Source organism: Pituophis catenifer, unplaced genomic scaffold (assembly GCF_029215685.1).
Source record: "Pituophis catenifer annectens isolate HBS135680 unplaced genomic scaffold, rPitCat1.0.hap2 SCAF_11, whole genome shotgun sequence".
NCBI classification, from domain to species: domain Eukaryota; kingdom Metazoa; phylum Chordata; class Lepidosauria; order Squamata; family Colubridae; genus Pituophis; species Pituophis catenifer.
Window position 1 is genome coordinate 3503214 of NW_027256891.1, and position 16152 is coordinate 3519365.

Consider the following 16152-nt stretch of genomic DNA (forward strand, 5'->3'; position numbering starts at 1 on the left):
TACAAAACTTCTGCATTGTTTGCTCTTTGTTCTAAACGAACATTACCAGGAGGGAGTTCAGGAAGTCTTGAAATGCAAGGTTTGCCTGCTTAAATTGGAGAGTCTCGGATGTTCTCCTCAGAGTTCCATTTTATTAGCAACTGAGACCTTTTAATGACCAGCTTTGTCCTTCCTCTTCTCAATTGCTGAAGAATTCAGCTTTCTGAGCTGCCTTAGCTTCAATACTGAACACGGAATTTGGCCGTGTTCATTCCAGCTCTGTGTTTTGAGGCAGGATCAAAGGACCACTTGCTTCCTAGCAAAACAAGACCCAATTATCCCTAAGGCAAGGAAACTTCCAAAACCATCCAAGACCAATTTGGGCAAAGCAGACTTTTTAAAGAGCAGCACATAACCGATTAAATTCCGAAGCACAGAAACAACGCTCCAGGAGAGCTTTAAATCAATATCTTGCACCAGCCTATTGCTGAAGATCAGCTAAACATCAGCAGGACACAAGGAGAAGGACAGCTTACGTTTTTGTTCACGTCTATGGTTATGGAATGGGGGCTGCTAACAATGATGATTGGGAGCTTAGACCCCCCGAGGGGCCACATTCCAGAACATAACGGACAAGGAAGACTTTGGCAATGCCCAGAGTATTCCTCTTCAGTTGTATTTGTCTCTTATAAACACCACAATCAACCCAATCAAACTCTCTTCTTTCTTTCTCCAAAGCCAGGTGACACCAAAACACAAAATCGCCCAACACAGAGACCTCCTTCCATACAAAACAGCAGCCTGCTGTTATAAAATAATAAACTGCTTACTGAATGGACTGAACCAGTGGCCTCCGGTGAGCACTGATAATGTTACCTAGTTTGGGTAATGAAAGGACTGCAAGAAAACAAGCGAGCTCAGAGACCACCAAGGACCCCTCGTTTCAACCCTGAGCTACAATATTCTCACTAGCAGTGGCCTCTGCTTGAGGGGGAAGATGGGTGGACTTCAACTCCCAGAATCCACCCATCTTCAAGCTTCCAAGGTTGAGAAACACTGGCCTAACCTAAAACGACGTTACCAGAATGCAGAAAATGGAGGTGGGAAGCCTGTGGTTCTCCAGCTTGCTCCATCAAAAAATTCTTAGCATTGGCCAAAGTTGGTTGAAGCTCCTGGGATTTGCCCCTCCGGATAACAAGACGAATGCAGCTCTTCCCAGAAAAGGAATCGGGGGGGCCTCGGAGGATCACAAGCAAAAATGAACCAGCAGTCTGGAATGGGACAACTCGCCACGGCCAATATGCCACAGGACAATTCAACGAATACAAAAGTCAAATTAATTTCAACGGAAACATGGCCAATGATAACAACATAAAGAAAGTCAATCCAGAAATACAATAATTACAACAAAAACATGGTCACCAATATAATGAAAGTAACTCAATGAAACGATTAGTCTAGTAGTGGGGCTGTCAAATTGAATGATTTTAAATTGGGTTTTAATTTTGGGTTTTAAAATTCGGCCAAAACTATTTAATTATTTTAATTAATTTTAACTAGGATATTGTATATTTGTATTTTAATTCTGGCTGTACACCGCCCTGAGTCCTTCGGGAGAATGGGTGGTATATAAATAAAATTATTATTATTATTATTATTATTATTATTATTATTATTATTATTATTATTATTATTATTATCTAGTATACTGTCCCGCGGCGAGTTGACTGTGGCGACTTATCCCAGACTCCCCAACAGTGTGATGCGGTTGCAAAAAAATGAAACACAAATAACTAAAATGTAGTACAGGCAGTCCTTGACCTAGGAGCCTGCCCATTACGGTTGCGAGGGGTGACGGCCTTTAAGTGAGACAGCCTCGCTTAATGACCCTCTGTTCTTCCTGATGTGGCCGTTAAATGAACATGCAGGTCATTAAGCGGAACATGGAGTACCACCAGGATGGGGGAGGCCCCACCTAGCTGGGTCTGTGAAGGAGGCAAACAAGCAGCAAAAAGCTGCCCGGCAGAGGAAAAGAGCCCGGCCAGATCCAGGCCCGGTGCCAGCCACGTTCAAAGCAGCTTCCCTGTGCTTGGAAACGGCAGGGAGGAAGCTCAGCCATCCATCCACGGGGGACCGCCACAATGGAGGAGACGATCGTGCTGAGGAAGGGGCAGTGGTGAAATGTAAAATTTTGTTACTACCGGTTCTGTGGGCGTGGCTTGGTGGGGGAGGAGTTAATGTGACTGGGTGGGCATGGCCAACTTTTTTTTTTTTTTTTTACTTTTAAAAGCATTTTTTCTGCCGAAGTGGTTGCAGAAAAAAATGCTTTTAAAAGCCTCTGACAATCAAGGCAACTCAGCTGGGATTGTCAGAGCCTTTTAAAAGCATTTTTTTCTACAAAAGAAAAAAAAAGCCTCTGCTGATCAGGCAACTCAGCTGGGATCGTCAGAGCCTTTTAAAAGCATTTTTTCCACAACCTTTTCTTTTAGAAAAAATACTTTTAAAAGCCTCTGACGATCCCAGCTGAGCCGCGCGATCATCAGAGGCTTGTTGTTTTTACTTTTAAAAGCATTTTTTTGGCCGAAGAGGTTGTAGAAAAAATGCTTTTAATTTGACCCTCTTCTTAATTATTTCAAATATTTCATTTTCTATCCTAGACCAAAAAAGTTCAACCCCATTACATTTACACCACATATGAGCATATGTCTCAAGTTCCACTTTACATCTCCAACACATTTTATCCACTTTATTATTCATTTGAAAAAGTCTTATTGGGGTCAGATACCACTTCCAATTGAAATTGGAAACCATATTATTATTAATATTGAATGAAACAACATTAACAACTGGAGAAAGAGAATTGGTGAGGATTTTGGTTATAATGGGGAGAATTATAATTGCTAGATATTGGAAATTAAATGTTGACTTAAAATTAGAAGAATGGTACAATGAAACATGGAAATTTGCATTAAATGATAAATTGACTTGTGATATTAAAATTAGAAGTGGTATATATAAAGAAAATGTTTTTTGGAACACTTGGCAACCATTTGTGGACTTTGCACTTGGGAGATTGGATGAATCGGCACCAGTACCTTATCAAAGAGATTTCTGGAAGAATTGAAGACTTCAAGTTCCTAAAACTTCCTTTCCGTTTGTATAGCACGTTGGGGGGAAAAAAAATTTTTTTTCTTTCCTTACTATTGATTTTTTGTATTGATTTTTTTTCTTTTTTGTTATTCCTTAACAATAAAAATATAATAAAAAATTTTAAAAAAAGAAAAAATGCTTTTAAAAGCTAAAAAAAAAAAAGCCTCTGATGATCACACGGCTCAGCTGGGCATCGGGGGGCCACAGGGATTTTTGCTACCAGTTCTCCAAATCACCCGCCACCATCACTACCGGATTGGGCGATCTGGTCCGAACCGGGAGCATTTCACCCCTGGGAAGGGGTCAAGTGCATCCCCCCCCCCGCATTTGGAGTCTCTGAGTCCAGCCCACCTTGAATTCCACGGATTCTTACCTACCTCTAATTTGATTTGAGTGTAGTTTAGATTCTTGTGACAGTGTGGAATAATCTTGTACTCATTTGAACAACTGTGGTTCATGGTTTCTTGTGTTTGACATGTAACTTTGAAACATGGTTATATATAGGGGTGGGATTTTTTTTGGGGGGGGAGTCTGTCATAACTTTGAATGGCCATTAAGTGAACAGTCATATCTCGAAGACTACCTGTATTGAGATTAAGAGAAATCCTTGGTTCTCCCTAGTCTACTTTGGCCAGAGCACACCTCATATATTGTATTCCATTATGGATATCTAACAGATACAACAGATTAACAGAGTTGGAAGGGACCTTGTAGGTCATCTAGTCCAACCCCCTGCCCAAGCAGGAAAACCTACACCATTTCTGACAGGGTCTCATTGTAAGGAAACTGACATCTGGCTCGTGTCCAGAAAAAAGGAACCCAGACAATTAAGGAAGGAAAAACATATACGGAATAACTTGTTATATGTGTTCTATCTGGAGAAGATTGTGGGGAACACATGACAATTGTCTTCAAGCATCTGCTGAGCCGACATGTAGAAGTATAGACAGAATTGTTCAAAATTGAATCAGAAGGCAAAAAAAAAGCCCAGTGAATTTATATTTCAAAAGCATGTTTTCACTTGGACCCCAGGAAAAGAAAGCCTAATGGTAAGAACTGCCTCAGAAAATCTGTTCTGCCTTTGCTGGGGATGTTGAAACAGAGGCTGGACGGAGATCTTTGTTGAGGTTCTATTAAGGGGTCCTTCAGTAGAGCTGGGAGTCAGGCTGGATTATCTGCAAGGACTCTTCCAACCTTTATGCTTCATAACATTATGATGATCTGAAATAGGTACCCTAAGTCCTGCTTCCCCCCATCAAAACCCTTCCATCTTACTTGACCTGAGAAGAAGGCCGTCAAAGCCCAGTTCAGGAAAGACTTGGAAAGTGCTTCCTATCAAAAGAGAAATACAACACGGAACAACGAACCTGAGCATTAATATTAAATATGTTGAAAAACCTATTCGCTTCCCTACGAATTGATGGTCAGCTCCATCCAGACTAGAGCAGTTCTCATCATACTTGTTCACCTCTTTTCCCCCTTTCTGGTTCTGCCAACCTGTTGCCCTGCTCTCTGCTCACCTGCCTCAGTGACTCCTCTGTTATTCCAGAAGCTCTTTTAACTGGACCAAGATGGCAGCAAAGGAACGGCTCCTTTTAGAGAGCGAGAAAATCATAGGCTCTCTGAATTAGAGGAGCTGGTGGAAGCCTCTGCTGAATGGGCACGGCCAAACAGGCATCTGCTTTCAATTTCCTTCCACCCTTTAAGTTCACAGTGGGACCAAGGGACAGCCTGGGAGGAAATTCTGGTCCAAGTCTGTAATTATCTAAAAACTGTACGTGGTCATTCTTCGCCGTCTTGCCATTTTCGACTCTTCAAGCAGAAATGAAAGCCAAACAAGCATATCAACATATGTCCGTTTAGTGAAGTGGAGGGTGGAAACGAAGGAAAGAAGCCCAAAGCCACACTGGTATTCTGGAACCATCTAGGCAGGGCAGGCCCAGAAGACAATAGGAAAGAAACCCTGTTGGCATCCAGAGCCCCAGCTAGAAGCATTCCATGCGTCCTCCGTGGCTATATAGAAAGCAGATGTAGCAGAAACCAAACAATTCCTTCTCCCCAATCAGTGAAATGAGAGAAGTTCATTGGGAGGGAGGATAAGTAGGACCGGATGTTGTTTGGTCCTGCGAACAGGTCCTCGATGCCAAGGGCTGCACAAAGACCGGGCCTAAAAGGATCCGTCTTGCCACATCATTAGAGGCCCTCCTAACGTCAGCCACAGGAGAGCCCATCAATCAGTGCCTCCTTTTCAGGCTGCATCCCCCACCAAATGGGGCCAAATTTATATATATATATTTTAATTGTATTTTAATATTTGTACTTGATGTTTTTACTTGGCTGTTCACCGCCCTGAGTCCTCAGGGAGAAGGGCGGTATACAAATTCAATCAATCAATCAATCAATCAATCAATCAATCAATCAATAAACAAACAAGGCCCTGCAGCACTTGACAAATAACACAAATAGGACGTTAGAAAGAGAAGTCGGGAGCCAGCAGGAGGCAAAAATGGCCGTCCTGCTCCAAGGATCTATTTACCTACCTACACTATAGATCAGGGGTCTCCAACAGGGGTGAAATGCTCCCGGTTCGGACCGGATCACCCGATCCGGTAGCGATGGCGGCGGGTGGTTCGGAGAACCGGTAGCAAAAATCCCTGCGCCCCCCCCCCTCCACCATGCCCAACTGAGCCGCATGATCATCAGAGGCTTTTTTTTTTTTACTTTTAAAAGCATTTTTTCTACAACCTCTTCTAACGAAAAAATGCATTTATTTATTTATTTATTAAATTTTTATATTGCCCTTCTCCCGAAGGACTCAGAGCGGTGTACAGCCATATTAAAACAAACATATACCCATAAAATTTAAAAACAATTAAAATATATTAAACTTTGGCCCTTATATTAAAAAACCTTATATTAAAAAACTACAGACACCCAATTAAAATTCATTTTCTAAGCCAGCCCGGCCTGTTTTTTTACTTTTAAAAGTAAAAAAAAAAAAAAAAAAGCCTCTGATGATCACACAGCTCAGCTGGCATCAGAGGCTTTTCAAAGCATTTTTCAAAAAGCCTCTCTGACGATCCCAGCTGATCGGCAGAAGCTTTTCAAAGCATTAGAAAAAATGCTTTGAAAAGTTTATTAAAAAAAAGTTGGCCACGCCCACCCAATCACATTACACCCCCCCCCACCAAGCCACGCCCACAGAACCAGTAGTAACAAATTTTACATTTCACCCCTGGTCTCCAACCTTGGCAACTTTAAGGTTGGAGGACTTCAAGGCCCAGAATTCCCCAGCCAGGTTTGGGAATTCTGGGAGTTGAAGTCTTCCAAGCTTAAAGTTGGAGACCCCTGCTATAGATTGAACTAGTACCTGTTACTATTACCCGTTACATTATTCTAAATGATAATAGTGTACCTAACCAAAATAGGTCCCACAAATAGTTACGTCAGCCCTTTGAGGTAGTCCAGACATGAAGCATAACTACAGTCTGAGTACTAACTCTTATCTTTATTTACTGAATCTTGCGAGACTGGAAGAGTTTCTCCCCTTACTCTCTGGAAAACCAGGGAGGGTCCTTCTGAAAGACTCCTCTTGCCCCTCCCCCTCTGTGGATGGAGATACAGGCAGTCTTTGACTTACAACAGCTCATTTAGTGACCGTTCAAAGTTACAATGGCACTGAAAAAAGGGACTTATGACAGTTATTTCACACTTACGACCACTGCAGCATCAGGAACAAAATTCAGACACTTGACAACTGAATCATATTTATGACGTTTGCAGTGTCTCGGGATCATGTGATTCCCTTTTGCAACCTTCTGACGAGCAAAGTCAATGGGGAAGCCAGATTCACTTAACAACGGGGTTACTAGCTTAACAACGGCAGTGATTCACCTAACAACTGAGGCAAGAAAGGTCATAAAATGGGGCAAAGCCCACTTAATAAATATCTCACTTACCAACAGAAATTTTGGGCTCAATTGGGGTCATAAGTCAAAGGCTACCCATACTGACTGTCCTGGCTGCAGTCCTTCCTCTTGATGTGGAAAGATAGGGAAGAAGGACAATCTCTGGGGGAATGGGGGGCAGAGACTGCTATGGAGCTTAAAAGACATACTAGAGCAGTGTTTCTCAACCTTGGAAGCTTGAAGATGGGTGGACTTCAACTCCCAGAATCCCCCAGCCAGCCAGTCCACTCATCTTCAAGCTACCAAGGTTGAGAAACACTGTACTAGAGGATCCCGAATAGGGTGGTCCTCCTCAGCCATGGAGATGCATTTAACAGGTGCCCAAAAGGAGGAACAAGCAGCAACATATTCCATGCCAGTGATTCTGTGCAGCTCTGAAATCTCTGGGCTGGTTTTCCACCAAAACAGCTTGGTAATCTAACCCCTCCCAGACTAAAAAAAAATGCCCTTCCATGAGATGTGCAAATCAACAAGCCAAGGAAACCACTGGATTCTCCTGAAGAACCCCAAATGCTGTGTTAAATGCTACAGTTAAAGCGGCACAGAGCTTGGGAGAAACACTATGGGGGCCATCGAAGCAATCACCAATGGTGCATGGAGAGGACTTCTAACCGGAAGCTTGCTTTGCTCTCAATCTCTGGATCAAAATCATGAGAAACGCTCCCAATGCACTCTTGACTTTGTTTCCTGTCTCCCTTCAGACTCTTTCCCGAGACTTTTAACATAGCAAATCCAGAACCCTTTTCCGGACTTCCACTGGCTCCTGCTCTTGGATGTGACATCTGCCCAGGCAAACGTTATACTTGTGCTCGGCCAGCAGCACGCTTGGGAGTGCATGGAGAACCAGGCAGCTGAGGAATCTTTCCCCTTCCCCTTGTGCATCCAGCACAGCAGCTATTTCCAATTCAGAATAGGACAGCTCACATACAGCTCACATACAGGACTTATTGATGTTCAACTTAACCATACGATGAGGCTAATTACTGGGTGCATAAAATCTACACCTAGTTACTGGTTACCAGTTCTTAGTCACATACTCCCCCCGCACTTACGATGACAAGAAGCTCTCATTCAGGAGGATAGTAAGATCCTGTTAAATTCCTCTCTACCCATACATGGATACATTCCTGATCTCCTAAGATGCCGATTAAAGTCAAGAAATCCACCAATCTTGACAGCGCGTAAGTTGATGGCCGATCATCAGAACACCACACAAAAGTGGATGGAGGCATGGAATAGCTGTTCCCCCCAAGATGTCTCCGAGCATATCAGTCCTAGTAGTAGACCTCCAGGATTTAGCCTACCCCGACACATATGGGTGACATATAATAGAATTAGAACAACTCATGGGGTGTGTGCCGACTCCCTGTATAAATGGGGAAAGACACCTTCAGCACAATGTGATTGTGGGGCCCTTCGACAGACTATCCAGCATATAGTGAGGGAATGCCCTAACAGAAGGTATCCAGGAGATTCTAGGGACCTCCTCTGCATAACAACGGCAGCTACTGACAGGATCTCCAAACTCAACATTAAACTTTGAAATGTTATATCTGTTTTCCGTTTAGGTTTTCTTACTGCTTTTTTATTGTTTTAATTGTTTTTAACCTTTAAAAATGAAGTGTTTTAATACTGTGTGTGACCAACCATACGCTAAATAAATAAATCCAATTCAGAATTTTTCAAAAGAGCCACAGGTAACAAGATGGCTCCACAGAGCATTTAACAAATTGCAACTGAACAATGCGGTGTCTTTCCTAAGGAAAGAGGTTCCTGGGTGGAAATGGGGGTGCAGGGGGAGGCGAGAAAGGGAGGCGGGAGGGAGAGAGAGGAGGGGAAGAGAAAGACCATGAGAGGAGGATGAAGGTTCGTTCTCCGAGCTTGCGGGTTCGTTTCCAACGTTTCGTTACCAGCATAGGTACCGTCTTCAGCGGAGTTTAGAGGATTGTGATTGTGAGACTCTCCACAGGAGTCTGGGAGAGAAAGTTAACACTGGGGGAGAGGGAGACTTTGGGGGAAGGGGGCACTCACATGTGATAAAGTAATCCTGGTATCTTTTGAATTCCAAGCCCATATAGTTGGGGCTGAACTCCTGAAATTTGATGGTAAAGCGGATTTCCAGCTCAGGCCTGTTGCAGGTCACCAGCACATTTGGGTCCATGATGGTGCTGCAGAACTCTGCTTGGTCCCGTTTCACTAAGTACAGTTTGTAATATTCATACGGTTTGGATGGCTCTGCCTTCGGACAGATTATGTCCAGCTTGTCCCCAATTTCTGGGTAAATCACCAGCCCTGTGCCAGACATGAACCTGCAAAAAATGGAAAGAAAAAGGAAATCAGAACGGAATGAGCTGTGCTTCACATGACATACACTGTACTTGTTACGTTCAGCAAATACTTGCAGAAGGAGAGAATCAAAGCAAGGGCTGCTTCAAAGTACTATATTGGCAGTCCCAAGTGCTGCATTTTTATTCATTTATTTGTATCCCGCCTTTATTAATTTTACAAATAACTCAAGGTAGTTAACATGTCCAACACAACTTCCTCCTCCTATTCCCCCTCCCTAAACAGCAAACCTGTGAGGTAGGCCAGGCTGAGAAACAGCGACTGGCACTCACCATCACCTGGTGCCTTAACCGCTAAACCAAAATGGCTTCCATCGCCTTAATTCAGTATGCTTGGAAAAAGTAAGAGCTCGACTAAGAGTCCAGTCCCATTAAAGACTGGTTGAAGACGGATGCTCATCCCTCAGTTCTGTCCATCAACAAATCTTTAATGAAGACTCCATATTTGCATCACCACCTGGTTCTTTTCCACCCAGGAATGACAATTTAGGATGAAAGTGGAAGCCATCATCCCCCTGCAGCAGCTTGACCCTTCCTTCTCTGACCATCTTCACTAGCCTGGGTCTCCCTTTCTTTCTTAGCACAGGGCTCTGTGGACTTCAACTCCCAGAGTTCCTCAGCCAACGGTGAAATGTAAAATTTGTTACTACCGGTTCTGTGGGCGTGGCTTGGTGGTGGTGGAGTAATGTGACTGGGTGGGCGTGGCCAACTTTTTTTTTTTCTTAACTTTTCAAAGCATTTTTTCTGCAAATGCAAAAAAATGCTTTGAAAAGCCTCTGCCGATCAGGAACACAGCTGGGATTCTCAGAGCCTTTTCAAAGCATTTTTTTTAACCACCTCTTCCGCTGAAGTGGTTGCAGAAAAAAATGCTTTCAAAAGTCTCTCTGATGATCAGGCAACTCAGCTGGGATCGTCAGAGAGACTTTTAAAGCATTTTTTTAACCACCTCTTCCCCAGAAGAGGTTGCAGAAAAAAATGCTTTGAAAAGCCTCTGACATCCCAGCTGAGCCGCGCGATCATCAAAGGCTTTTTTTTTTTTTTTTACTTTTAAAAGCATTTTTTTTGGCGGAAGAAGTTGTAGAAAAAATGCTTTTAAAAGTAAAAAAAAAGCCTCTGATGATCGTGTGGCTCAGCTGGGCATGGGGGGGGGGGGGTTGCGCAGGGATTTTTTTTCTCCGAACCACCCGCCGCCATCACTACCGGATCGGGCGATCCGGTCTGAACCAGGAGCATCTCACCCCTGGTTGGAGACCCCTGTATTAGCAGGCTGGTCAGGTCCGGCCTAGAGCCTTCTTAAGGCCAAGGTTCAGTCTGATCTTCTGACCTGAGCCAGACCCTTTGGACCTGGGTGAAGGATGAAGAAAATGGCTGCGTGAGTGAAATAGATTTCACTCCCCTCAGCAGTGAAAGGGGCTGAGGAAATGTTTATTTCCCCTGCATCAGCTGGGAGCTGGCAGGAGCGATCCTTGGCTCTTCATTCTCCACAATGAATGGCAGGGAGAGGAAGAAAAATCCAGGTGCTGCAGAGGGGATGAAAGCACCTGTCCTGATGCCTAACCTCCTTTCTAAGGGAGATGCTGTTGAGTGAAAAGGGACATTTTTGACTCCTTTAATTTTCAAGTACTCCAACTCTGATACGTTATCATTAACTTTTATTTTGGAGAGTTAAGGAAGGGGCATTATTTGAAGTTGCTAACTTTGTCCAGCTAAGGGCCGGAGAAGAGTCAAATAGGTTGAAAGGAGAAAGCAGTTTAAGAAGAGAGCAGAGAAGGCTCTTAGCCCCATGGTAGGGCTTAAATGGGGGGGGGGGGACACAGCTCCCCCTTACAATGCGCACTGTTTCACAAGGTGATGGAACCATCCTGAAAAGAGGTGAGAGCTGGGAACCTGACAAAAGGCAGCACAGAAGTCAGAGGGAGTCGGGGGTGCCTTGCATTCACACAAGGCAACCAGAGGATTGCAGGTCTGACCAGCATATGCCAATGCAACTGGAGTGGGCAAGGAAGGGGGGACGCATGTGTGGAAGTGAAGGGCGCATAATCGGCCACTGACCAGGTGAAGGCTGCACAGTCACTGCTGACCAGGACCGACACCAAAGGGATGCTCTGGGAAACGTCCTTCTCTCGTGGTGGCGCATGGGCATCTTGGTGCCCGCTCTGGACAAACCTCTCCCTCTTCCCCTTGATAGAAAGCACAAGGGGTCAGTTCAGGGCTGCTTTCCCCAAGACAAAGAAGGGAAGTCAGCCACTTCTCTTCCCTCAGGAGTTATTCCAAACCAGCTGCCTTCCTTCTTGCTGCACGAGTGCTGAACTGTTTGTCCTTTCACAAAACTGTGGGAACTGAGCCTCATTCTGGCCCCACATCTTGGATGTCCACGTGGACACCACAGTCTCCTGACGAACCTGGCAGGGCCTTTTGAAGACTGCTGGTGGCCTGTTGAGCCCAAAGCTGGAGGCCAAAAGCAACCCCTGCCTTCCAGCCAACTGCAGCTGGCTCCAAGGTTTGCAAGCTGAGCTTCCAACCCAGCCAGAGTGAGCAAGTCGGTGCTCTCCCCCCCCTCCCCACAGGGCTTCTCCGCTGCATCTCCCAGCTAAATTGCACCGTGGAGCCTGCCAAGAGCAGCCCATTTCCCTGCCAAAGTGCCCTGCCTCTTTCCCATATATTTTTTTTCATTTCAAGTGCATTTCTTTCTTTGTCTGTTTATGTTTCTCAACCTAGAATATTTACAAGAATCGAACTGGTGAATGAAGCATTTATTCTGCACCAGAACACTAACACTTAATTTGAAAAATCCATTTCATTCTAATTTTCCCCCGAGAAGGTTTTTGTTTTCTTTCTAAAGTTATAGATGAACAAACGTAGACTAAGAAACGTGATCTTGAAATACTAGTGAGGTCTCTTAATGGCCTCTGAAGAGAGAAACAGCCTGACGGATCAACACAAACGCACCCGATAGCCCACCAACCTGCCTCCTTTGCCCCCACAACTCTCCTTTGATTGCCTTGTCATGAAAACCGGGGGCTGCCCAAATCCTAAGAAGAACCAGGAACGAAGAAACCCTCCGGTGGTGTCCAAGAGCTTCAGCTGATACAACACGAGGCCACGTGGCTGCTAACTAATAACACATTTGAGTGGCCCAACATCTGTGGTGCCAAATCTGCACTGGGTACCAACTGCTCCTGGCCCCTCCCAGGCCCAAAGCATCCATGGCTGCTAACTGGGAAGGCCGTTCTTTGCCTTTCGGAAGCGCTGGACATCTCCTCTTGGCCCCAACTCTCTAGAGCAGGGGTGTCAAACTCGATTTCATTGAGGATCACCTCAGGATTGTGTCTGACCTTGGGGGGCCGGGGTGGGCATGGCCAGGGTGGGTGTGGCCAGCTCAAGTTCACTCGTGTCGGGGCACCTGTGGTGGCCCAAGCGCTCTGCCAGTGAAAACGGGCTCCCAAGCTCCGTTTCGGCTGCGATGGCCTCCTGCAATCCTCTGCCAGAGACGACGGAGCTCAGGAGGGCCGCTCACACAGGCTTCCCAAGCTCACTGACAAGAGGCACTGCGGGCCAGTCCTTTGCTGTTTCCAGGGCGGCAGTGCAGGCCAGATCTAAGCACCCCGCGGGATGGATCCAGCCCCCAGGCCTTGAGCGTGACACCCCTGCTCTAGAGCAAGGTTGGAGAACTACGGCCCTTTTGCAATCCATGAACTTCTACTCCCAGAATTCCTGAGCCAGTCATGCTCTGGAGCAGGGGACCCCAACTTGTGGGCCGTGGTCCACTACTGGGCCCTGGGCTAATAGCCACCGGGCCTTGTGAGTAGCCAGCTGGTAGGCTCACATGAGCGTCATCACATGTCCTCGCGGTCCCACTCACACGAGCATCATCATGGGTGCTTACGGCCCCACTCACATGAGTGTCATCATGGGCGCTCGCGACCCCACCTGCACGAACCTCTTTGCGGATGCTCGCAGCCCCAGCTGTGCGCGTGTCATCGCAGACCCACTCGCAGAAACATCACGGGCACTTGTGCGCATGCATCCACGTGCACATGCGCTTGCCCCTCCCACAAAATCATTCCCTCTTTCCCCCCTCTCCCCACTCCGGGCCACCAACTGGGAAAGGTTGGGGAACTCTGCTCTAGAGAGTTTAAGGAAAGAGTCAGGAGGAGGGGGGTCTGTTTAGAAGGCCCAGTTTTAAACAGGGCTGTGTGTGTCTGTGTGCGCGCGCATGCATGTGCCCACGCACCTTTGTGTCAGTCTTGATTCCTGACAACTGCCTGGACCAGTGCGCCATTTTTCAGAAGGGGCTTCTCCTGCCTCCTCCTTTTCAGGGCCCAGAGGATTCACTGGCCCCAGGACGTCCTGCTGGCTTCGTGCCTAAGGAGGGATTTGATCGATTGATGGTTGATTGCAGGGGGTACCACCAATCAGGCCCCAACGCTTTATTAATTTTAATATTTTGAGAGAAAATATGACTGTACTTAGGAGTAAGGAAGTGTTTGGAAGAAAACGGCAACCAATTTGAGCATTTAATGTAATTCGTATCCTATGTTCTCTAGGGGGCCTGACTTTTGGTGCACCCTGAATGTATGGAACATGGAAGCGGGGGAAGATGGAAAGTAAGGGGAGAACACTGAAATGCATAAGCAGGTAAATGAGACAGGTGTGCATTCGTGTGTGGGAGAGAAAGAGAGAGAGAGAGTTAATGACATCTTCCGAGGCCTGGGTGTGGAGCTCCAGTATTCTGCATTGTTACTTGCCACTCCCCAAAGACTAGTGTAGCTGGCATAAATCATGCACAAGAGTAAAAAGAGCAGCAGCAGAATAAACTCCACAGATCCAGGTAAATTCTGAAAGCTCCCAATTAGTCAGAATTAACCTTTCTTAGTAGAGCAGACCCTAGAATTTGAGGGCATCACGCCATAATAGCGCTGCCCAGAATCGCTTCTACTTTCTCTTGCTCTGCCACAGAAATGGGCACCTGGGTGAATCTCAGCTGGCACTTCATCAAACGTGGACAATAGGAATGCTGGCTGGTCGGGGTCAGGTTAGGCCGTCTGCCCCGGCTCTCTTCTAGAACTAAGGACACGGCAGGGGCAGGGTGGGCTTGCAAGGCAGAAGGGCACCAAGGCCTCACGTGAGTTTCCTGATTTCGCTGCCACCTCCATCCAAACGAGGGAAGCCCTCGACAGAGCCAGATGCTCAACTAAACAAGAGCTTACGGCTGTTCCATAGGAGGCCAACCCCCCCCCACCACCACCAATGCACTAACTGGGAAAGGTAATCCACTGTAATCCACTGAGAACCAGCCCTGATCCATACCCGGGCTCTGCAGTGTTCAAAACAGAAGCAACCAGAGCAACCCCCGTCCACTGTCCTCCCTGCTCCTCTCAGGACCCACCCGCTGCCAGCCCACCCTTCGGGGGAAGCACAACTCAGCTGGCAAAGACGCTGGCCCACCTGCACCCTGAGCCGGGGCAGGGCCTGAGCCTGTGGCTCCCCTCCTCTCCAGGCTCAACTCCCAAGGACAGCCACTGGGGAAGAGACCCCTGCAGTATCCCCACCACCACCACCAGCCGCCCAGTCGCTTCAACTGTGAGATCGCGGCATGTGATAAGCAAGCCAAAAGCGAGCCCTGGTGGCACAGAGGTTAGAATGCAGCATTGCAGGCAAACTCTGCCCACAGCCAGGAGTTCGATCACAACAAGGCTCAAGTTTGACTCAAACTTCCATCCTCCCGAGGTCAGAAAATGAGGACCCAGATTGTTGAGGGCAACACTGTAAACCATCCAGGACATGCCATAAAGTTCTATGGGGCAGTATAAAAGCATAAATGCTATTTTCTCGCTAAATGAAATAAATACTGCCTCCCTGCTCTGGGACCGACAACAGCCCAGGAAACGTCTCAGTAAGTGGGATGCCCTTTTCTCTACCCAGCCAGGTTGCAGTAATGGACGCAGGTCGCCTGTCTTCTCAGGTCCAATCAGATCATGGATGATATTACAGATAGTCCTCACGTACCAACTGCAATAGGGGTTGGCAATGTTGCTAAGCAGCAGAGTCATTAAGTGAGGTGCCACAAGACTGGGACTAGCCACTTCCTGCCAGATTCCCCCTCCCCACCCTGACTACTGGTCGGAAGCCAGCTATGGCAATCACATGACCATGGCGTGTCGTGATCACTGTAAATGTGAGCTGGCAAGTGCCCAAATTGTGATCACCTAACTGGAGCTGTTATGGCCACGAGTTCGAGAACAGACCATCATAACTTTGAACAGTGGCTGAATGAGGGGTCAGTAAGCAAGGACTACTTATACTACATAGGTATAGTATTTGTGTTCACTCAAGCTTTTAATTTTGATTTTTTTAACCCTTTTATGACTCTGTAAGTAACTCAAGGCGGCAAACATACCTAATCCTCCTTCCTCCTCCAGTTTTCCCCACAACAGCCCTGTGAGGTGGGTTGGCCTGAGAGAGACAGACTGGCCCAAAGTCACCCAGCCGGCTTTCGTGCTTAAGGCAGGACTAGAACTCACTATTGTTATTATTATTCATTTGGTTTACTATTTTTCACTTCTTTTCTAATCTCTATACAACGTTGCTTACGTTGAAAAAGAATAGGATGACGCGTATGTACACAGAGGGGTGTGTTATTTGTGTGTGTGTGTGTGTGTGTCCCTTTGTCCCTCTCTCTAGGACGCTGGCTTGGTCTAGCCTGAGAG

General features: G+C 46.3%; 1 protein-coding gene across 1 annotated transcript in view; it reads right to left on the minus strand.

Annotated features, from left to right (window-relative positions):
• The window catches only part of EFNB1 (ephrin B1), a 90049-nt gene that overhangs the window by 31255 nt on the left and 42642 nt on the right, over positions 1-16152 (minus strand). Inside the window, exon 2 of the mRNA XM_070951999.1 lies at positions 9129-9406. Coding sequence (XP_070808100.1) covers positions 9129-9406 — 278 coding nt within the window. The remainder of the gene's footprint in view (positions 1-9128; positions 9407-16152) is intronic.